Genomic DNA, 22,852 nt, shown 5'->3' on the forward strand with positions numbered 1-22,852 from the left:
GAGTGTGGGTAGATTGCTCCTGCCTGAAAACCCGCTAGACCAGTGCCGGTCCACAGAAATTTCCTGCCAGTCCACAGGGCCAGCACGTGCATCAGGCCCAAAACAATGTTCTTCAACCGCCGGTCCATGGTGTGATCGATGCAGCATTATCTTCGAACCAAATTCCTCTTCCTCACTGTTTCAGTGCACAAAGCCACGGTCAGTGGCTCCTACGCACGTCCTGTGCCTGAACCGGAAGCCTTCTCTCTGATGTTGCAACGTAGCTTTATGCACTGCATCAGTGAGGAAGAGGGAGCCGGTCTGAAGATAATACCGGGGGCGGCATAAAATGGCCAGGCGTGAGCAGGCTCGAAGGTAAGGCATAGCATGGAGGGAGGGCGACAACAAAGGTAGGGGGAATGATTTTATTTTTTAATTTAGTGATTGAATTATGTCAATTTTGAGAATTTACATCTGCTGTCAGTGTGCTTTGTGTAGTTTAATTTTGTGGTTAACCATTATATGTTGTTAATAAGATTATATTGTGCATCTTTGAAAATTGAACGGAAAAAATAGTGTTAAAATTAGTACTATTATGAGGGCAGGGTCTGGGGTGGAGATTGGGTAGAGATGGGTGGGGTCTGGCCAACGACTTAGCTCAGTGTTCTTCAACCGCCGGTCCATAGAATAATTCTTTTATTTCTGCTGGCCAATAGGTGTAAAAAGGTTGAAAAACACTGCCCAAAAAATTAAAATGTATTTTTTGGTCAAAAATCACGAATAACCGAATCCATAGATACGGAATTAGCGAATACGGAAGGGGGAAGTGTAAGCATCTATTCTCTGTCCGAATCAATGGCGAATTGTACAATCAGCGTAGCAGTTGCCAGTATCTCATTATCTGATCTCTCCAGGAAATCTGTTAAATCCAAACTATCAGCAGATAAATTCTGCTGATTTGGTTTTAGAGCCTGAACTCTACTTGGTAAATAATAAATTTTTGAGAGAGGTGAATAAGAGGACTCAGGAACTTTCAAAATTTCACGCAAATATTTCTTAAATGTATCATGCGCTGGTATAAGTGGTAATTTTGGAAAGTTTATAATCCGAAGATTACATCTCCTGGTCATGTTCTCCAACAGTTCTACCTTGAAATTAAGATTCCCACTATCCCTAACCCAAGTTTTTACTCTGATCTCATGTCCATCCACTTTATTTTCCAGGCTAGTATATTTTTAAGTCCAAATTTTCTGAAACAACCATAATGTAACGTAATGTAAGTTGCTTCATTTGAGTTCCCAAAAAGAATTGTAAATTGGATATTGCGTCCCAAAGTGTTTCCATATTAAAGACCTTGGGTCTTTGCTTGGGTACAAGCTCTGATCCAAGACCCTCTGGTAAAGATAAAGTACCTGTAACCTCAACAGGAACAGTATTCAACTAGAGGAAATCATCAGGGATCCGCTGCTTCAGTTCCTCTGAGTGCTCCGCTGGCTGTCTTAGCTTCCCCTGCAGAGTCGGCCACCGCACTCAGGTGGTCGGGAAAGAGAACACTCCAGGGCGTTTCTCCCTCCGACTTCTCCAAAGCCCCAGGGCAACTCGGAGGACTCCGCTCCTCCGGAGATAGAGATATACCCTCGAGAGACAGAGTGCAGATGCTTCAGCTTACGTGCCTCTCGCAGCCGAGGAAAACTCCAGTTTACTTGCTCGGGCACCTCGCTGAAGAAAGGCATCCATCGGGCCCGCTGCCATCAAGGATTTCTCCGGGAAGACCCGGAGTTTAGATTTGCACTTTACCATCGAAATGGCAGGAAAAAGTTTCTCCCCCGCAAGTCCGCGGCATCTCAACTCCAGCTACCAGCCGCCATCTTAGTTCCACTTCCACCGTTGTATGGTAACTTCCAAGGAGAAATGGGTGAGTTCTGATCTGCACCTGTTGTTGGGATTGGTTGTTTTCTTGTAGATGCAGAGCATGTATATATTTAGGCCTTCTCATCAAGCCACGTTAGGTTTTTTTTTTATTGCCAGCCACTGCAGTTAAATCTCAGACACTCATAGAATTCCTATGAGTATCGGAGCTCATACCGCAGTGGCCAGTGATAAAAAAAAAACCCCTAATGCGGTTTGATAAAAGCAAGACCTCGCTCGTTTATCGAGTTAAAATTTAATAAAACATTTTGCTCATCTTGCAAAACACTCGCACACTAAGTTACTTGCAATTTGTTTTACTGTATTTCCATCTTTGCAGCATACCTCCCTTCCTCCCCTCCATTAACATGTGCAACATTTATTTCTCTCTCCCCATGCACCAGCTCTCTCTTCCACCCTATGTCCAACATTTCTCTCTCTCCCTTTTCTATGCATGTCTCCCTCCCCTCCACCATACACAGGAATTCTCCCTCTCATCCTTTTCCACCTCTTTGTTGCATTTGTCCCTTCGTCTCCTCCACCCTTTGTCCATCAATTCTTCCTCTCTCCATGTGCAGCATCTTTCCTCCCCTCCCCATCTTTCCTTCCTTCCCTCCCATCCTCCTGTGCACCATCTTTTCTTCCTTCCCTCCAATCCCCCTGTGCACCAGCTTTCGTTCCTCCCTTCCCCTCCCCCCAATACAGTAACTTTCTTCCTTTCCCTTTCCTGTACATCTTTCCTTCCCTCCCAACCCCCTGTACAGCATCTTTCCTTCCTCCCCTCCCCGTTCAAGACTCTCTCTTCAAAGCCTTGCAGCATCAATTCCCATGTGCTCCTGCCACTAATCCGGAAGCTTCTACACAGCAGAGGAGATGCTTCTGGGTTAAAAGCAGCTACTCTACTGGCCACTAATAATCGTTTATAGTAATCCAGCCTCTGAAATAACCAGTGATATCAACTATTGTGAGTAGTCTGGATATTGCATTTGGAAAAAAACCTTTTATTCCTGTGTTTAAGACGCCTCAGCCCCACCACTCCACCGCAGAAAAGAATTTTTATCACGCGGGAAGCATAGTGTGGTGCTTCATCATTGGCTGTCTATACTTTAAATTGTTGATATTATCTATCGTGTACTATTTACTTTTAAATCTAATAGTGTTAATCTGACATTTGTGATATTAGTACTGAATGGTAAAAATAGTACTTATCTCAGCCAAACCAAGGGAGCCAGACCCGACATGTTTCGCACAGCAATCGTGCTTTATCAAGGGTCTCCCGAGGTCGCCAACGTCATCCGACTCCAAACATTTAGTAAGTCAAAGACTTACTTTGACTTACTAAATGTTTGGAGTCGGATGACGTTGGCGACCTCGGGAGACCCTTGATAAAGCACGATTGCTGTGCGAAACATGTCGGGTCTGGCTCCCTTGGTTTGGCTGAGATAAGTACTATTTTTACCATTCAGTACTAATATCACAAATGTCAGATTAACACTATTAGATTTAAAAGTAAATAGTACACGATAGATAATATCAACAATTTAAAGTATAGACAGCCAATGATGAAGCACCACACTATGCTTCCTGCGTGATAAAAATTCTTTTCTGCGGTGGAGTGGTGGGGCTGAGGCGTCTTAAACACAGGAATAAAAGGTTTTTTTCCAAATGCAATATCTGGGTTAAAAGCAGGCAGCAAATGGGAATCACTGTCAGTGCCATCGAGAAGGTACAAGATTCTGCACAGAAAAGGGGAATTCTGCGTGATCATACAATTCTGCACAAATTCTGTGTTGCACGGTCACACTGATATCCACCAGGAGTAAATATTGGAATACATAAGGTGCCTGGGCCTTGAGCCACCTGGGGAGCGAGGGGGACAGCTGAAGATTGCCTAGGGTGTTGGGCCAGCTCTGATCATCTCTGGAAAGGTACAGCATAGGGCCCTCAAGCTTTGTGAAGTACTGAGATCCAAAACTGAATAGTGATTGTGCCTGCATAAACTGTATATGCTGAACAAAGTTTGTTGAACCCCTCCGCTCTCTAACAAAAGCAGAGAGTGGTTCCCTTACCCTTCCTCTACGATCCACCCCGGATGCAGCTCCTAGGGGGTGCTCCTCCGATCCCTTTTTATATTGGGGGATGTTAAAAATATATCAGCCCTGGGTGTCACATACCCTAGGTATGCCACTGTTAGAAATTACTGGGTTCATCGTAGGCACCAACATTTCAATATGATTGTGTGTGTGTGGGGGGGGGGGGGGGGGGAGCTTGCTCAATACCCCAGAACTGCCTCCTATGAGTTTATTTGCAATGCTTGACTGTAGACATCAAAAAGTAATATTCGTTTAAACTGAACCTTCAAAATAAAAATATATTCTAAAATTTGAAGTTAAAATGATGAAACACTTCAGTTACTACCTAAAAGAACTGATACTTCAGCTTTTTATCTCATGGTTCTCTACCACATTCTTAGCCCTGTACATCAATCCCCTCCCTTTGAACTACTACTGTCTGTATCGCATGCTACTCTCTGGCTATATCACCTTTACCTCTGATCTATCCAATCCATTTGAAATTCAAGAATGGAATGTTTCGATCTAAAAATCCAATCAATAAATATATCCAATATTCAATAAACCTGTATTTTCACACACCTTTTTTTTGTTTGTTAACCTTTACACTTTGTAAGTTATTTACTTTGCCAGATCATGAGATTTTTCCGCCCAAGGCGTTAAGACCTTCCCAGCGAGTAAAACACAATCACAAGGCCCGGGGGAACCCCGGACCCCCCCGAAGATTGCAGCATGGGCGGAGCTACACTACCCTCTGCTCAGCCAGTAATTACTCTAGTCTTTGACTGTCTCAGCTGCTTTAAACAAGCACCGTTCCCCACAATTCCACCCCCTCCTTCCGCTACTGGCTCTGCGAGGCACCGCCCCCGCCTGGTGAGACCGTGAACCTGCAAGGGCGTGTTCGCTGACCGCGTGGATCTGCCCACCATTTTTGAAATGGGTCGCACGGGGTAGGCAGGTAATCTTAGTAACCCAATGTCCCCATTTATTCTGGAGTCACGCTTATATTGTCTGCTCCATAGCACGACATGGCGAGGCTCTAAGGTACATGACAGCCTATGCTAAAGTACCTTGACAAAAATGAGCTATCAAATTAGACCTACTTATACAACGCTTCCCCCTGTATGTAAATTTGTGTGCGTCAGAGGACAAAAGGAGATTCCCGTGGCCAATCAGTGCGCCCATCTGCGCTACTGTTACAACGTACCGGTCGATTCCATTTTGATTCGTCTCATTATTTGGGGGGACAATAGAATGTTCAACTTACGCAGAATTCTAGCCGGTGGCAGATTCTTTCTGCCTTGAAGCACACGAACGCATAGACATTAAATTTATAGTATTAGTCGGAAAAACGTGACTCGAGCGCTTTCTCTCCTGTCCCCCCGTACTGGCTGCAGTATGGTTTGCTCCGACTTGCCCTATATAAGCAGGGCTGGAAGCCGCTGCGTGTTCTTAGGCTTTGTGTAGTGGTAGTAGTGCGGGGATACGTGGCTGTTACAGTGGTCCCCGAGGGAGGACAGGGATATCAAAAAAGACCCTTTGCCTGGTCTCTGATTTTCTAAAGCCGCCAGAGGGAAGCCTTAGTGTTTACTGGGGCAAATACTTCATTTTTTATTTTCTAGGACGGCTTAGGCTGTTGCGGCTGTAGGGGGGAGCCGGTAGCTGTGTGTATGGTTTGTCATTGATGGTAGCCTAGGGTTTGTTTTTTTTTGTTTGTGGGTTTTTTTTTCCCCATAGGGTGGTACACCTCGCCCTGCTTTATCCCCGGCTACTTGCCAGGCCCTGGCTAGTTGCCCTTTCTGAGTTTAAAGACACATTTTAGCTTTGTACTCCTTGTGGGCTTTGGACAATAGCCAGTAAGAGGAACTAAGCAAGCTGAATGCGCTGTTCTTGGATTCCTTTTGGAAAGTAAACGGGAGAAGCTATATTTTTTTGTGGCCATTAAAAAAAAGAAATAACCACCCCAAACACACATGGGTCGCCGATCTCCTCTCTTCTAAGTTATGTATGTTCTTGTTTCTTTTGCCTCGGTCCTGGCACACCTATTCTCGTCATGAGTTTGACAAACGAAAGCTATGTCTTTATAAAAGACATTAAGACTGGACAGAAAAATATAAATGTCATCTTTATTGTGTTGGAACTAGGTAAGTTGCAGGTTTCCTAGTGGCCTTGGGAGGGTGGTGGGTTTTTTTTTTTTCCTCCTGTTCTTGATGGCTACGGGAACCCGGTGAATCTCGTTTGCAAGGCTGCTGTCTCCTCGCCACACGTGTTCTTTCTCTGGGGGTCTCTTGCCTCACAAAGATAATTGTCCCTAGCGCCCCCAACTGTTCCTTTCGAGAACTTCTCATAGTGCTTCCCTATACTCGCTCAATTTGAGTGAGCTTTAAACTCCTTGCAGGAGTAGGTGGGATGAAGCATGAAACGCTTGTAGTCTTGGTGGCCGAGGCATTTAATTTTTTTCCACTATACTGTGGAAAGTAAACCAAAGTCCATGCATTGCGCTAATATCTTCTCTCCCCACCCCCCCCCCCCTCCTTGTCCTGTGCCTGAATAGCTCCGTACAAATGATTACTAATCCTGGTTTTGTGTATTTATTTTCCATGCAGGCAGAGTTATCAAAACAAAAGATGGACATGAGGTGAGGTCGTGCAAGGTAGCAGATAAAACTGGCAGTATCGTTATTTCAGTATGGGATGAAATTGGAGGCCTAATACAACCAGGCGATATTATTCGCTTGACAAGAGGGTATGTTTATGAATATTGGGTTAGAATATTATATAATTTATCCTTTAGTGCCAGACAACATTCTGAAGGCGTTTTGGAAATGTGTAGTTCTCTGGGGATGTATAATCTGCTACCTAACTTGGATATGTGGTCTGTAAAGCAGTTTCCAGAGAGGTGAAGGTGCTACAGTAATTCAATTCATAAAACTAAAGTACAGGCAGTTTCAGTGACTAAGTTATTCTGGAGCTGGTGACCGGAAATAACTTATTTACCTCAGGCACTAAATGGTGCATTGGTTCTAATAAGCTAGAAACATTTGATTCTTTAATAGCATGTTGGTAGGGTAATGTGAACATTTATCTGGGTTTAAAGCAGAAATATTAACTAGTCTTTTCAAAATATCAGTGTTTTCTTTCTGCTATAACCTTAAAACTTTCTTTATAAATACTTGTTTCACATTTTTTATACATTTAAAATCAAAGCCAGCTTTCTTTAGAGGCTCCTTTAAGTTCCCACTAGTCATCTTTGTTGCAGTCTTGTGATGACGGTTCACTTGTCAAGTTGCATGATGGTGAATGAAAACATTTTTCAAGCTGTTTAAGCAAAATACAACTTACAAGTGACCGGCAGCAACTTTCTAGAACTGCATTAATAAACCACGTGTCAACATGATCACTTCTGCTTTTGAATGAAAAGCAAAGGATACAAAAAGTATTAAGTCTAGACAAATTGCAGTAGCTCTGTCAGTGTGACTTAAACTGCTCTATGCTTGGCAGTGAAGCTCATATGACTTCATTCTGCTTCAGTATTGGGATGAGAGCCTGTGAATGAAAGGGTGTGTCCTATTCTGTATTTATGAAGACTATCCCCTTTTACTAAAGTGCACTAACTGCTAAAATGTCCATAGACTAACATGCACATGTTAGCGTTTAGCGCGCGTTAGATCGATTAGCGCACCTTAGTAAAAGAGGGCCTATAACTTTACACATAACTCCTACATATCTTATATACCAAGATATGAAACACTGGAGGAATTAAGGCCTCGGAAGTCCCGTCATTTGGTGCAGTAACATATTACACTGCTAATATTCCTAACATCAAGCAAGTAGCTCTTGAGTAAATAGATAATATTCTCAAGAGTATGTAAACACTTGTATGGGTTTACTAGCTTCCAAACATAACTTCCTTATTAACCAACAGGAAATGCACACAAGCTATGGCATGACTTGATTTCAAAAATCGTTGTGCTCTTTGTGGTTTAAAGAACTGTTTCTCTACATTAGGCCCTAGGCAAATATACTTTGTGGGCTTCTTGCCTCCCCCTAACATGTCTCTTCAGAAGTAGTATGGAAAGTAGAAACATATAGTAGATGACGGCAGATAAAGACCCGAATGGCCAATCCATTCTGCCCAACCTGATTCAATTAAAAAAAAATTTTTTTATTATTTTTTTATTTTATTTTATTTTTTATTATTTTTCTTCTTAGCTATTTCTGGGCAAGAATCCAAAGATTTACTCGGTACTGTGCTTGGGTTCCAACTGCCAAAATCTCTGTTAAGACTTACTCCAGCCCATCTACACCCTCCCAGCCATTGAAGCCCTCCCCTGCCCATCCTCCACCAAACGGCCATACACAGACACAGACCGTGCAAGTCTGCCCAGTAACTGGCCTAGTTCAATATTTAATATTATTTTCTGATTCTAAATCTTCTGTGTTCATCCCATGCTTTTTTGAACTCAGTCACAGTTTTACTCTCCACCACCTCTCTCGGGAGCGCATTCCAGGCATCCACCACCCTCTCCGTAAAGTAGAATTTCCTAACATTGCCCCTGAATCTACCACCCCTCAACCTCAAATTATGTCCTCTGGTTTTACCATTTTCCTTTCTCTGGAAAAGATTTTGTTCTACGTTAATACCCTTCAAGTATTTGAAAATCTGAATCATATCTCCCTTGTCTCTCCTTTCCTCTAGGGTATACATATTCAGGGCTTCCAGTCTCTCCTCATACGTCTTCTGGCGCAAGCCTCCTATCATTTTCGTTGCCCTCCTCTGGACCGACTCAAGTCTTCTTACGTCTTTCGCCAGATACGGTCTCCAAAACTGAACACAATACTCCAAGTGGGCCTCACCAATGACCTGTACAGGGGCATCAACACCTTCTTCCTTCTACTGACTACGCCTCTCTTTATACAGCCCAGCATCCTTCTGGCAGCAGCCACTGCCTTGTCACACTGTTTTTTCGCCTTTAGATCTTCGGACACTATCACCCCCAAGGTCCCTCTCCCCGTCCGTGCATATCAGCTTCTCTCCTCCCAGCATATACGGTTCCTTCCTATTATTAATCCCCAAATGCATTACTCTGCATTTCTTTGCATTGAATTTTAGTTGCCAGGCATTAGACCATTCCTCTAACTTTTGCAGATCCTTTTTCATATTTTCCACTCCCTCTTCGGTGTCTACTCTGTTACAAATCTTGGTATCATCTGCAAAAAGGCACACTTTTCCTTCTAACCCTTCAGCAATGTCACTCACATACATATTGAACAGGATTGGCCCCAGCACCGAACCCTGAGGGACTCCACTAGTCACCTTTCCTTCCTTCGAGCGACTTCCATTAACCACCACCCTCTGGCGTCTGTCTGACAGCCAGTTTCTGACCCAGTTCACCACTTTGGGTCCTAACTTCATCCCTTCAAGTTTGTTCAACAGCCTCCTAAGAGAAACTGTATCAAAGGCTTTGCTGAAATCCAAGTAAACTACATCTAGCATATGTCCTCGATCCAGCTCTCTGGTCACCCAATCAAAAAATTCAATCAGGTTCGTTTGGCACGATTTACCTTTTGTAAAGCCATGTTGCCTCGGATCCTGTAACCCATTAGATTCAAGGAAATACACTATCCTTTCTTTCAGCAACACTTCCATTATTTTTCCAACAACTGAAGTGAGGCTCACCGGCTTGTAGTTTCCTGCTTCATCCCTGTGACCACTTTTATGAATAGGGACCACATCCGCTCTCCTCCAATCCCCAGGAATCACTCCCGTCTCCAGAGATTTGTTGAACAAGTCTTTAATAGGACTCGCCAGAACCTCTCTGAGCTCCCTTAGTATCCTGGGATGGATCCCGTCTGGTCCCATCGCTTTGTCCACCTTCAGTTTTTCAAGTTGCTCATAAACACCCTCCTCCGTGAACGGCGCAGAATCTACTCCATTTTCTCGTGTAACTTTGCCAGACAATCTCGGTCCTTCTCCAGGATTTTCTTCTGTGAACACAGAACAGAAGTATTTGTTTAGCACATTTGCTTTCTCCTCATCACTCTCCACATATTTGTTCCCAGCATCTTTTAGCCTAGCAATTCCATTTTTTATCTTCCTCCTTTCACTAATATATCTGAAAAAATTTTTATCTCCCTTTTTTACATTTTTAGCCATTTGTTCTTCCGCCTGTGCCTTCGCCAAACGTATCTCTCTCTTGACTTCTTTCAGTTTCACCCTGTAGTCCTTTCTGCTCTCCTCTTCTTGGGTTTTTTTATATTTCATGAAAGCCTATCTGTGGGCATAGTGACAATAATACTTTGTGGGTGAGCAGGACAATGCTGCAAACACAAACCTCAAATGGAGAGGTTTAATGATAAGAGCTAGAGAGCTTCCCAGTTGACTAGTTCCAAGAAGATTCTGAACTAATCCTGGATTTCTGTAACCCTATCCTGGTACATTATTGGGCGTGAAGTGCTGATTTCATTTGGTAGTATCAGGGGCTATAAAGAGCACACCAAATTGGGATATCAAGATTACCATTGCATTGTCCAAAAAGTCTCCTTCCTGGAGCTGGGTGTCTCTGAAGCAGTGAGTCAGGAACCAGAGAAGTTTTCACCTTACATTGTCTTAGATAGAAACTAGAGATGCCAAGGGACAATGTAATTGAAGTATATATTTACAAAGTTTTTTACTTATGAAAAAAGCTTCATAAATGGTAGTAAAATTTTTTTAAATAATAATTTGATGCTTATGAGAGAATATAGAGAAGGCAGTATTAAGATAATTAAGGGACATTGATAACTGGATTTCCTACTCCATTGCAACAATCCCATTTTCCCATAATCACTGGTTCTGCAGGTCTCAGCCTCCATCTAGTCCAGCCCTTGCAGCTCAGCCTTTCCTTGTGGTTAGAAGCCTTCCCTGGATTCTGCTACATTCTCTGCACTAGATTCTGCTACAATCTGCACTTGAAGGGGTGTGGATTAGATGGCTAAAATGAAAAATATCTACACTTCATTTGGACTTCAAAATGGGTATATTCAAATTTGTAGAATCTCAAAAAATATTCCAGAGTTGGCAATCCAAGACTCTTAAGCCCTAAACTTCTGGATATGAAGCATATGGCTAGTTTGCTTATGCCTTATTCTGGTTTTCTATGAACTGTTCGCGTTCCCTGTATAGATTTAAGGTAAGTGCCCCTAGACCACCTAAAAACCTCAGCAAATGCAGTTAAAAGGCATTTTATTTAGCTGTAGAAGGCTTGTAGCTATGTTTTAGCATGGTCTTTTGGTAACCAACCTGCTCAAGGGTTCCAATTCAGTGCTTAGTTCTTGTGGGTGGTATTGTATCACATAAAGATGGTACTTGTAAAACTTGAGCTTTTGAAATTAGTCCTGTAAAAGGTTTTGCACCCTATGGAGGAGCTGTAACAAATTGTATTACAGTATGTTGACATATTTAAATAAAATATATAGACAAACTGAGGTGAATCAAAAATTAGAGGCAATTGTTAAATTACATAACTGGAACAGAGCTAGCGAAATGCAACATGTACTTGTACATTGCCTGTTAGATAGTTCGTCTAAGCATGTTGCAGCACTCGGACGTTGCCTGTTGGTTAGTTCGTCCATGCATGTTGCAGCACTCGGCCTTTAGTCATGAATGCTCCATTGCAAGATTGCACCATCAAAGAGCAACGTGCAGTAGTGGGCAGAGGAAGTGAAGCCTGTGGAAATTTGCCATCGGATATTGATGCAATATGGACATAGTACCATGAATCAATGAAAGGTGTGAGTGGGTAAAAAGTTTACAGTGGGAAGAGCAGCTGTATCTGACAAAGGTTGTTCTGGTTGCCCATCACACAGGAGCACATTTACAGGGTGAATGATTGATTAGAGAAGACGATGGATAAGTGTCTGAATTGGCTGTAAATTTGGATATCAAACTGCGGCTCTTCATTTGCCGTAATGCATGAGGACTTGGGATACTAGAAAGTCTGCACATGATGGGTTCCCAAACAGTTTACTGATCTGCACAATTAACAGTGTGCGGAAAGTTGTGACCCAATTCCTGAGACAGTATGAAGATCAGAGTATTCTGGAGAGAATTGTCACCGGTGACAAGACATGGGTGCAGCACTGTGACAGAGAGCAAAAGGCAAAGCACAAAGTAAAAAGTGGTGCTCGCCTGGCTTCTTGAGCAGCCAAAAGATTCTCTGCGGACATTTAGAAGCTAGTTGAACGATACAACAAATGTCATCTTGCATGTGGACTCTGTGGAAAAGTGATATGTTCAATAACTTCTAATAAAGCCATTAAATGTATTTTGATTTATCCTTGTAAAATTAGTTCTTCAGGTCAGATAAGATAACACCTTGATACATTCCCAGCTTGGAACTTAATTTAGGAATGGGGACTTGTATACCACGTTTTTGTAGTTATACAACAACCACACTAGAGAATGACACGGTGACAAAATTCATCACCGTTCCCGTCCCCGCGGATAACCGTGGGAAATAATCCCATGTCATTTTCTAGTGTCTATCTCAATCTCAGTCCTTCTACACCAGCATTCTTCAAAGCAAAGCTTGAGGGTCAGTGGTTGTGCCCAATTATACTCTGATTCTTTCCTCTCTACTTAAAGAATGACATGAAGTTGGTTTCCCGCGGTTATCCGCGGGGAAGGGAACGGTGATGAATTTTGTCACCGTGTCATTCTCTAAACCACACTCAAAAGGCAGTTTACATACAGGTACTTCAAGCATTTTCTCTATAGCAGGATATTGGCAAAACTGAGGACATTCAAGGGAAGGCAACCAAAATGGTGAATGAAATGTCTTAATTGTACACAGCTTTGGTAACTTTTAGGCTTGAAGGTGGTGTATAAGAAATTGATTTACATAGAGTTGTTACTTACTCAGAGGAAGGGAAAGTGTATCCTTATTTTGAGGGAATGGTAGAAAAAAGGTGACTTGCTTAGAAATGCTTACTTTTCATTCTGTATAGGCGTTTAGTAAGGTGTCCTATAAAGGAAGGAAATAACAAAATTAGGTACTTATTCTCTCAGAGTGGCAGATGGGTTTTATAGGAGCCTTCATCTGTAGTTACCTGGATTACTGTATTTTTACGCATATAACGCGCATACGTGTATAATGCGCCCATGCGTATAGCGCGTGGGAACAAAGCATTTATGTAAAATATTTCCTTATAGTGCGCCCACACGTATACCGCGCATGCTCCTCATTGAACTAGAAACTCCTCCCACCGCCCCATTTGTGTGAAGGGGATTCGAATGTTCTATAAGTAACCCGCTGGACCGCTGATTAAATATTAAAATCTGCCAAATAAAAACTTCTGAATTGGAAAAACTTAGTCTCGACTCTATCGTAGCGGGGCAATTTGAGTTCGACCGGGTGAATAGGGGCACTTGCATTCATAAAGTTGGCCCACTGACCAAACCAGTAGAAGGATTAACAAAGACCCGGGATGAATGGAAAGACCAGTCGACTTCGGCCTACAGAAGTAAGGGCTAAAGGAATAAATGTAATAGGGTGTCTTTGCTGCAAACTGGCGTATGTAGGTTTACTGCACCCCACAACTGTATATTATAACATCGTTTATGATGACCGCGTGTTATCAGAATACTTTTGTCGTACAGCAATGTTTTATTTCTACCAATGTCACTGGGGTAAAGGTGAAAATAGTCGTTGCTGTGAAAATATCCTTTAAAAGTGACTATGTGTAACCTGTACAAAAAATCACCAAACGTATTCTAATAACAAGCGGTCCTCGTAGACGATACAGTTTGCAGCTAAGACTCCCTATTACAATTATTCCCTATACCTTTTACCTCTGAGGGCTATAGTTGACGGGTCTTTCTATTCATCCCAGGTCTTTAATTTCTCTATTGGTTTGGTCGGTCGTCTGACTCCATGAATGTGAGACCCCTATTCACCTGATCGAACTCAAATTGACCCTCCCCAGGAGAGACTTTAGTCAAAACTTAAGATTTTTCATAAAATTCTTATAGAATTTCTTAAATTTTTAACTTTGGACATTTAAAGAAATTTCTTAGGAAAATTTGTAGGATTCTTTGTGAATGTGGCCCGCTGTTCACCATTATGTGAACGAGGATCGAATGGTAAAATTATTGTCTATATGTTTCTATATTTAACTAGCTGTAACCTTGTTTGCAAGTTGTAGTTGAATGTTCTAAACTTTATTTGAAACCGAACAAGAACAACTTGTCCTCTAATGATGGTTTCTGTTGCACCCAGGAGCCAGAACTACTGATGAGTGATTAGACTGACTCTGGCTTCTACCTACGGCTGTTCCTCAGATTTGGTGGCTGTGTCTTCCCCCCTCAAACTATGACCATTGAGGTTGCACCTTGTGAACCCATTCTGTTTATCTAAAAGTCGGGCGGCATTTAACATTACCCATACGGCAGGGGCAGCAAATGCCGTCTCTGCCGTATGGGGGTCGCCGAATGTGGTATCAGCAATGTAAAAAAAAATTGTATAACGCACGCATGGTTATTGTGCGGTTTGTAAAATCGTGTATAGCGCGCGCGTTATATGCGTAAAAATACGGTACTCCTCCTCAACACTTAACCCAAGGGTTGGCAACATTTTAAAGCCTAAATGTTTGTCCCAAGATTTAAAAAGAGCTGCAATGGGTAGAAAAGGGGGTTTGAGGTATTCCAGGTCTTAGACCTTATCTTCTCTCCCCTCCAACCCCTCTCAGGTCTCTGCACATCATATCCCTCCCCAACCCATAGCAAGGCTCTCTCCCCTCTCCGGACCCTGACCCTTTGATTTCTTCCAACCCATGATTCCTCATCTTCCCCCCACCCAGGGGTACTGGGTCCAGCAGGGAATCTTTGGGGCAGGAGCATGGCCCCCTCATGGCATCTCAACCCTACAATGTCCCTACCCCCCCCCCTCCACTCTTCCATGTATAAGTAAGGCTCCCTCCCCCAGGCCTACCAAGGTACCTGGTGGTCCAGCATAGGTCTTTGTGGCAGGAGCATGGCCTTTTTGCTTCTGCTTCCTCGAGACTTCTTCTCAAATGGCTACTACAACCTTCTGTAGGTGCTTGGGGCATTTCCCCCTAAGGTACTTATAACCAAAAGTACAAAGCTGGGCATCAAGCCTTTAAATTCTAGGGAAAGAGCCATAACTTTGTTGCTTTCAAGTTGCCACTTTTTTCCTATTGTTTAAAACAAGCTCTAGTCGTCTTAGTTGGTCAGCTTTAAAATATGGCTTGGGATTTCCCATTGAGCTATTAAGTCATTTGAACATTTTAAAATGCAAATCTCTTGGCCAAGTGTTGCATGAATAGTGTGTGTTCTCTCCATTTTCTGCTTAGTTATGCATCCATGTGGAAAGGATGCCTGACACTATACACAGGACGAGGTGGGGAGCTTCAGAAGATAGGGGAGTAAGTATTAACTTTTTATGCTGGCTTTATATACTTTGGAAGGTATAAAGACCTATGTGGCTCATACCAGGATTCAGTGGAAAATGGGAGTGTGAAACTTGGACCTCAGTATGAGCTGAAATATTAGTTCAGTTCTTGTTAATATTTCAGGACTCCATACACTCACCCCCCTCACTCTATGGCAGGGATGGGCAGCCTCAATCCTCGAGCACTGCAACCCAGTTGAAGTTTCAAGATTTCATCAATGAATATGCATGCAATCTATTTTTATATGCACTTCCTCCATTATATGCAAATAGATCTTGTTCAGATTCATTGCTGAAATCTTGTTCTATAACAAGTTGGCTAAAATTGGGCACCAATTGTGTGCATGAGTTACAGAACACTAGCATTTGCCTGCAAGAATGCTAGTTATGTGCATAAGTGCTAGTTGGCATTAAGTGGTATTCTATAGTTAGTGCACAACTTGCTTAGCTTGTAAGTGTAAAGGGATGTGCACGGAGGGAGGTGAACATACATGTAATTTACAAAATACTGTAACTTACATGCTAGTGCCACACTTATGCCTGCTGTTGACATAGTGTAAATTGGTGTACCTAAATGTTGGCATGGGATTTAGATAAACAGATGCCATGATAGAATTAGTGTTTAGCTTTTGACCACCTTTATAGACTTGTCCCCTATATGAGGTGCTTGTTTTGAAGGGTCATGAATGTGATTTACCAAAGTGGAATTCTCAGTGCTACTGAGACTCTAATGGAGTGATCAGTTGATCAGTGCTAACCTACCTTGGCTTAAGATTGGTTTCAGCCAATAAGAGGTTCAAGTTTCAGGTTTCTAAGAGGCACGAACACTTCCATTTTCTATTCCTGGTTTAACGTGTTCTCAGATGAAAAGGACTGGCAGCTCCAGAAACTGAAGTCCTCTATTTATCCACAGGCCAGGTACGGTGCAGGCAGCCGCAATGCGAGCTTCCACACACTGCCCTGCTTGTCTCAAGCCTGACCTGGAGGGACCACCTCTCTAGGGGTATAAAAGGTAATTCAACCTCCATGCTAGCTTGGTCCTGTACTTGTCAGTGACTTTTTGTAACAGCTTTCCAGTTGCTGTGTTTGGCAGGGACAGGGATGGAGGTGAGTCCACACATCACTTAGGATAAGGCTACTGTCTGAATCAGTTGTCAAAGGGGGTTGGAATATCTCCTTACAGTAGTGTATCAGACAATTTGGAATAGCAGCTGTGTGCTATTTCCATTCTATAGTATTAAGCAAGCCATGCTATATAGTGGCTTCTAATTAGATTGACTAGGTAAAAACTCAGCTGTTAGACCAGAATTAATACCAGAGTTAAACTTGGCTTAATGAGGAAAAGTCTGAATCAGGCTCAGATTCAGTCTATCATCTCATACTGTAGTGTATTCAACTTTTCTCTTTCTACCTTGTACAAAGACTATTAATGGGGAAATGTTTACTTAACCTCACTCAACTGTCTTCTGAGAATATCTTTCTTGAATGTTGCAAATTATAATAGTATTGTACCTTTTTTTACTCAGGTTTTGCATGGTGTATTCCGAAGTGCCAAACTTCAGTGAACCTAATCCAGACAACTCTACATCTCAGCAGTGTAAAATGGTAGCTTTCTTATTTTTTTTTTTTAGTTTTCACTGTTTTAGTTGCAAGGGCCACCTAACTTAATTGTTTTAATTGCTTCAATCGACATAGTAATTGACTGTGCAGATTTAAAAAACCATTTAAACACCATTTTAAAAAAATGGAGACACCTAAGGCCACTATCTCTGGATAAGACTAGAAGTGGCCTTGGGCTCCCCCTTAAGATGCAATTCTCATGAAAGGTAGGCTCCAGAAACAGGCCTTTAAAACCCTGGCTTACGTGTCACGTAGTTGCAATTCTGCAAACATTTGCCATTGTGTGATTGAGATGTGAACACTGTGTTTGAAGGCGTCACCTGATGACGGTGCCATTTGGAGGCCATAACTGTATCGGTGGTGTGAACTGTGGAAATGCTAGTTGTTGTACTGGTGTTGGTAAAGTGGAATGTGCACCAGACAACGCTAGCAGAATGTAAGACCTACTCCTGGGCTAGGAGGCAAAATGCATGGCTTATGTGGGCTTCAGAGACTATGTCTTGCGTTGTCCTGTGAATCTGAAGCTGTCCAGTTTGACAACCCATTAGCATAGCCAGACTCCTGAATCTGGGTGGGCCTGAGCTCAAAATGGGCGAGTACAAAGTTGGGAAGGATTGGCAATAGACAAGCAGTAAACATTCAAATATACAAGGCAGAGAATGCTACTTATAGTACCAACACAATACATGTTAAAATATCTTAAGAGCATAGGATGTAAGAGCTGGAACATAGACTAATAGTCGCTCATTTCTATCAAACTCTTGACTTCATGTGTGTAAGAACAGAACATAAGAATTGCCGCTGCCGGGTCAGACCAGTGGTCCATCATGCCCAGCAGTCCACTCACAGCAGCCCCCAGGTCAAAGACCAGTGTTCTAAATGAGTCAAGTCTCACCTGCGTACGTTCCAGTTTAGCAGGAACTTGTCCAAATTTGTCTTGAATCCATGGAGGGTGTTTCCCTTTTAACAGACCCCGGAAGAGCGTTCCAGTTTTCTACCACTCTCTGGGTGAAGAACTTCCTTACTTTTGTACGGACGGACGGAATCTATCCCCTTTCAACTTTAGAGAGTGCCCTCTCATTCTCCCTACTTTGGAGAGGGTGAACAATCTGTCTTTATCTACTAAGTCTATTCCCTTCAGTATTTTGAATATTTCAGTCATGTCCCCTCTGTCTCCTCTTTTCAAGGGAGAAGAGGCCCAGTTTCTCCAATCTCTCACTGTACGGCAACTCCTCCAGCCCCTTAAGCATTTTAGTCGCTCTTCTCTGAACCCTTTCTCCTTGAGTAGTAAAAGTGCTCAGAAACAGTTTCTAGGGTTGGTTGTCATTTTGTAATGAATATGTGCCGATAAGAGTATGCTTTATGGGAGTAATTTTCTCAAGGTTACCTAAAGTTAGGGACTAGGATGCTGTATACCAGTGGTTCCCAAACCTGTCCTGAAGGACCCCCAGACCAGTCAGGTTTTCAAGATAGCCCTAATGAATATGCATGGAGCAGATCTTCATTCCTGGCATCTCCATTATATGCAAATCTCTGTCATGCATATTCATTAGGGCTATCTTGAAAACCCGACTGGCCTGGGGGTCTTCCAGGACAGGTTTGGGAACCACTGCTGTATACTAAGCATGGATTGTATAACAGCAGCTCTAAGTACAACTGCTGTTAGAGAATACTAGCATAAGCCTGCATTACCTCACCTTGGTTGTGAGCACTTAATGACAGCCAAATGACTTGGTGTAAATGCTTTTGCCCAAGTAGCAAGTTAGGCACATACATGTATTCTATAACCCATGGATGTAACTCTGAACCCCTTAAGCCTCTTCCAGCTCCCCCTGCCATTGGAGTTGCATGGTCTGGAATTTTGAGCACACAAAAAATACTAATGGCAGTTACTTAAGTAGCTGCCAGTTGGTGCCCGTTAATACCAATTATAGGCAATAATTAGTTGGTAAGGCCAGCTTGCATCTACCTTGTGTGCAAATGACCTTATTAGTTGCATTGCATGTGCAATTTTGAATGCTAGCTGCAAATTTGGGCATACACATTTATAGAAATAGAGTATGTGTGCACATAATAGTACTAAGATGTCCATTTTTAGGAACATAAATTGCCCATCCTAATGACTAGAGTAGGAGTGGATAAGCAAGTCCTACTATAGTGTATGCAGCTGGTTCTTGTATGTAATCAGCTAGTGAGTTGGCTCTTGCAAGCCTTTAATGGAATAAGCAAGTCTTTACCTGCAGCTGGAAGTAGAGATTCCATTTTGCTATGCTAAAAGAAGTTTAATTCCTTTTAAAAAGATTAAGCAGTTAAACAGCAAACAATATAGTGCAGTAAAATATAGTGCTTATTGCACAGTACATAAACCTGTCATATATGCCAACAGTTAATCTGGGAAGAATATTCTGGGAATGGAATGGGCAGGACCCATAGCTAATTGTTGTTGTCAATAGAACGTTGTATCCAAAAGTGATCCACCTATGTTCTAAAGAAACAAAGACCCAACATGGTCTGTTTTAACACATGTTTCTCAGTGGTCCAAATTGTTTCTTTTTATGTTCAAAAATGTAGAGCACAGCAACATAAGAAAGAATATAATGATCGCCAGAATAAAATGGTGTAGAGGTGCGTCTCTCAGAACTAATGTCAGCTTAGTTCAGAGACACCTCCTATATGGTTTTATTCCGGCGATCATTGTATTCTTTCTTATGTTGCTGTGCTCTACATTTTTGAACATAAAAAAAGAAACAATTTGGACCCATGAGGAAGATGTGTTAATCGAAACACATACCGTATTGGGTCTTTGTTTCTTTAGAACATAGGTGGACCATTTTTTGATACAATGTTCTCTTGATTCAGATAAAATTCCTGCATCAAGTACATCAGTTCTGCTGTTTTCTTCCTTGGTTTTCATTGCCTGACACTACAAACTTGTTGGATTTTTCTTCTTTGTGACTGCCCCCCTCTAATTGTGTGACATGTTAACCCATTGCACAACAACCTCAGTGCTGGGAACACACAATAGAGGTTTTGCAGGTACTATGCTTTAGGAGATAAGTATTTTATGCTGAATGAATCACTTGCAGAAGGAAAGCTGCTGAAAATTTTTAAGACAAACTTGTTAAGCTAGTGAAACTGCTTTAATTTGATCTGTAATTCTATGATTTGTCTCCAGTCTCAGGGTGAACAGAGAAGTAATTCTCCACCAAATAGTACAGGTAGGTTGGGACAAAGGTAACCACTTTCCAAACAATGGAAATACCAACATTCTTTAGATTTAAAAAAAAAACAAAAAACATTTACGGTAGTGGCCTAGGACTAATGGCTTACCTGAGTCCAGCTATTTCCAGAAGCTGCCCTACACTGACCTTTTTTAAAAGTGTAGTTTACAGTACATTGCAGAAAAATAACAAGAATCCAGTTATTCAGTTAGTAAAATAAGGCCAATCTAAATGCTATGAAAACAGTTAGCATATTTGAGCTTTCTTGCTGGAATGTCATTATCATAATTTGTAACATTTAGCTTAAGTCTGAGCTTATATAAAGTAGGTCTTACAGGTGCTACATTTTTGATACAATTGAAAACTTTAAAATGTTTAACATAGATCACTTGGAAAGTAAATCAGAATTTCTTATGCGACAGACACATTATTCCTGAAACTTCAGGTAGTCTATTCTCGAATTCTAGAGAGCTTCATTAGCATTCTTTTGATCTGTCTCCCATCTCTCGACTGTCCTCCAATTCCTCAGTTTCTCTCTACAAGCAAAGATTCCGCATTCAGATCATACATGCTATCAGTAGGCTTATCTGTCCTGTCCTAGACTCTGAGGACTGCTTTGATATGTCCAAAGGTTCAAGGTTGTGTCTGTCATATTAGAAGGAAAGCTTAGATTCTTACCTCAGTAATCTTCTTTCTAGTACACACATTATTCCTGAAGCCTGCCCTGTCAGATGTTCATTTGCCTACTTCCTCAAAGGTGCCAGGAAATCCAGATGTCTTGTTTCTTCCTGTATCCATTCTTGTCAAGGATAGAGGATGTGACTGCCACATTGAAGAATCTAGGGGGTATTTGTTGAATCTCCCACACTTTGTGCAGGTTGTGCTCAGATTGACTGGTTTTTCACTTTGTTTTAATTGCAAATGGTTAAGTGTATTTGTTAATGATGTGAGCAGAACAGACAAGTTTCTTGGGAAGAGTCCCCCTATTCTGTTTTCTCTACTGGGTTGACCATCTGCTTTGGTACAAACTGAAGAATTGGAGGACAAAAAGGATGCAGAGCAAAAGAATGCTAATGAGGCTTTCTACAAGAATTCTCGTGAGAATAGATGACTACACAGAGGTTCAGGAATGTCTGTCTACTGGAAAGAAGATTACTGAGGTAGAAACCTAATCTTTGCTGGGGGTGGGGGACAGGGCAAATAAGGTAGCTATGCCTGCCAGCTTGCATTAAAGCCAAACATTTTGGAGGAAGTATATACATTTTGATTGTGATTTTAATTTTCGCTGCAGGAAATGGTTCACAATCAGCACCTGGGTGTGGTGGAGTGAATTACTCTAACAATCAAATCTCCTATGGGAGCAATGGAAGAGTCAATGGACGGGTACCAGTGAATCAGCAGCCTGGATTGTCTTTGGTAGCCCCTAATCAACCACTTAAAGCTGCCATGAGTAATGGGAGGGATCCAAGGAGAACATCCAAAAGATGACCTATGCCAACTGTACAGCTTGCTAAATTATACACCCTACTTGAACACTTACTGCACTTTTATTTATGGGTAACTGTGAAGTTTGCTATTTGTTTTTGTTTTGAACTACAGAAGTGGGTGGTGTGGTAAATACAGTAAAGCTGCTTAACTTCAATATTTGAGCCAAACTGGGGGAGTAAGTTTAAAAAAGGAGGGTCAGGATATGCCCCATTAGTTTTCTAGTAATCACCTGCCTGTTTACCTAGACGAAGGTGCTAGTTAAAAGCAATAAAGCTAATGTAGGGAACAATGCAAGAAGCACCTGCTTCACTTTTTCAGTAAGTCTAAAAAAACAAAATTCTGCATTGTCTTGAGCAATAGTTCTACTGTACCTTTTCTGTTGGGGGAGGGGGGAAACAGGTGACTTATCTGTTCCTATGACAAACTCAGTTTGTAATGTAAGCACAATGTCTTGTTACTGAATGTAAATGTGGTTTCATGAGTAAAAAGCAGTCTCAAAATCTTTTGTTCGATTAGGATCTGTGTTAACCAGTGCTGAAAGTTGCCCTGCTCCACTTGTCATTTTATCCCTTGAAATTTAAAATGGATAGCTACAACATCCAATTACTGTATTACACTGTATTTTTGTGGGTTTTAAAAAAAAAAAAAATCTTAAATGTAGCCTCTACTGTTTTACTTAAGGTAACATAACATGTGTGAGATGAATTGAAAAGCTGTGGTTTTGAAAATCTAGTAAAATTACTAAAGGTTATTGTTAGGTGCAGAATGCTAAAAATAAAACAAACCTTTATCCCAGGACAAGCAGGCAGGTATTCTCGCTAATGGGTGATGTGATCCAACGGAGCCCCAATGCGGACGCTTCTTTGATGAAAAACTTGAAATTTCGAGTCGCCCGCACCGCGCATGCGCGAGTGCCTTCCTGCCCAGACCAGGGCGTGTCTCCTCAGTTCTTACTTTTCCACGGAGCCGAGAAGTCCGTCTTCGACTCTCTGCGCAAAGTTTTCTTCACTTGTGCCTTCTAAATCCGCGGTTTTGGTTTTATTTGATCCTAATCGCTGATTTTCATCATGTTTTATTGTTTAAAAAAAAAAAAAAATTTAATCGGTTCGTTCGAC

General features: G+C 41.9%; 1 protein-coding gene across 2 annotated transcripts; it reads left to right on the forward strand.

Moving 5' to 3' along the window:
- The first annotated feature begins 4,900 nt into the window (after nt 1-4,900).
- Nucleotides 4,901-22,178, forward strand: NABP1 (nucleic acid binding protein 1). 2 transcript variants are annotated; one of them, XM_033944230.1, is made up of 6 exons: nt 4,906-6,103; nt 6,566-6,704; nt 15,311-15,382; nt 16,935-17,013; nt 20,204-20,246; nt 21,541-22,178. In XM_033944230.1, the coding sequence occupies exons 1-6, from the start codon at nt 6,013-6,015 to the stop codon at nt 21,735-21,737; spliced, it is 621 nt and encodes a 206-aa protein (XP_033800121.1). In that variant the 5' UTR covers nt 4,906-6,012; the 3' UTR covers nt 21,738-22,178. The 2 variants fall into 2 exon arrangements, with proteins under 2 accessions (XP_033800122.1, XP_033800121.1); XM_033944231.1 differs by lacking the exon at nt 15,311-15,382 and having other exon boundaries at nt 4,901-6,103.
- The last annotated feature ends 674 nt before the right edge of the window (nt 22,179-22,852 follow it).

The sequence above is a fragment of the Geotrypetes seraphini genome, chromosome 5, assembly GCF_902459505.1.
Source record: "Geotrypetes seraphini chromosome 5, aGeoSer1.1, whole genome shotgun sequence".
NCBI classification, from domain to species: domain Eukaryota; kingdom Metazoa; phylum Chordata; class Amphibia; order Gymnophiona; family Dermophiidae; genus Geotrypetes; species Geotrypetes seraphini.

Bases quoted from the DNA above. Each gene is read 5' to 3' on its own strand.
- NABP1 (XM_033944230.1), top strand. From the start codon at position 6,013: ATGAGTTTGACAAACGAAAGCTATGTCTTTATAAAAGACATTAAGACT. The intron at 15,383-16,934 runs GTAAGTATTAAC...TTTTTTACTCAG, and splicing joins GAGCTTCAGAAGATAGGGGA to GTTTTGCATGGTGTATTCCG. The intron at 17,014-20,203 runs GTAGCTTTCTTA...ATTTGTCTCCAG, and splicing joins CATCTCAGCAGTGTAAAATG to TCTCAGGGTGAACAGAGAAG.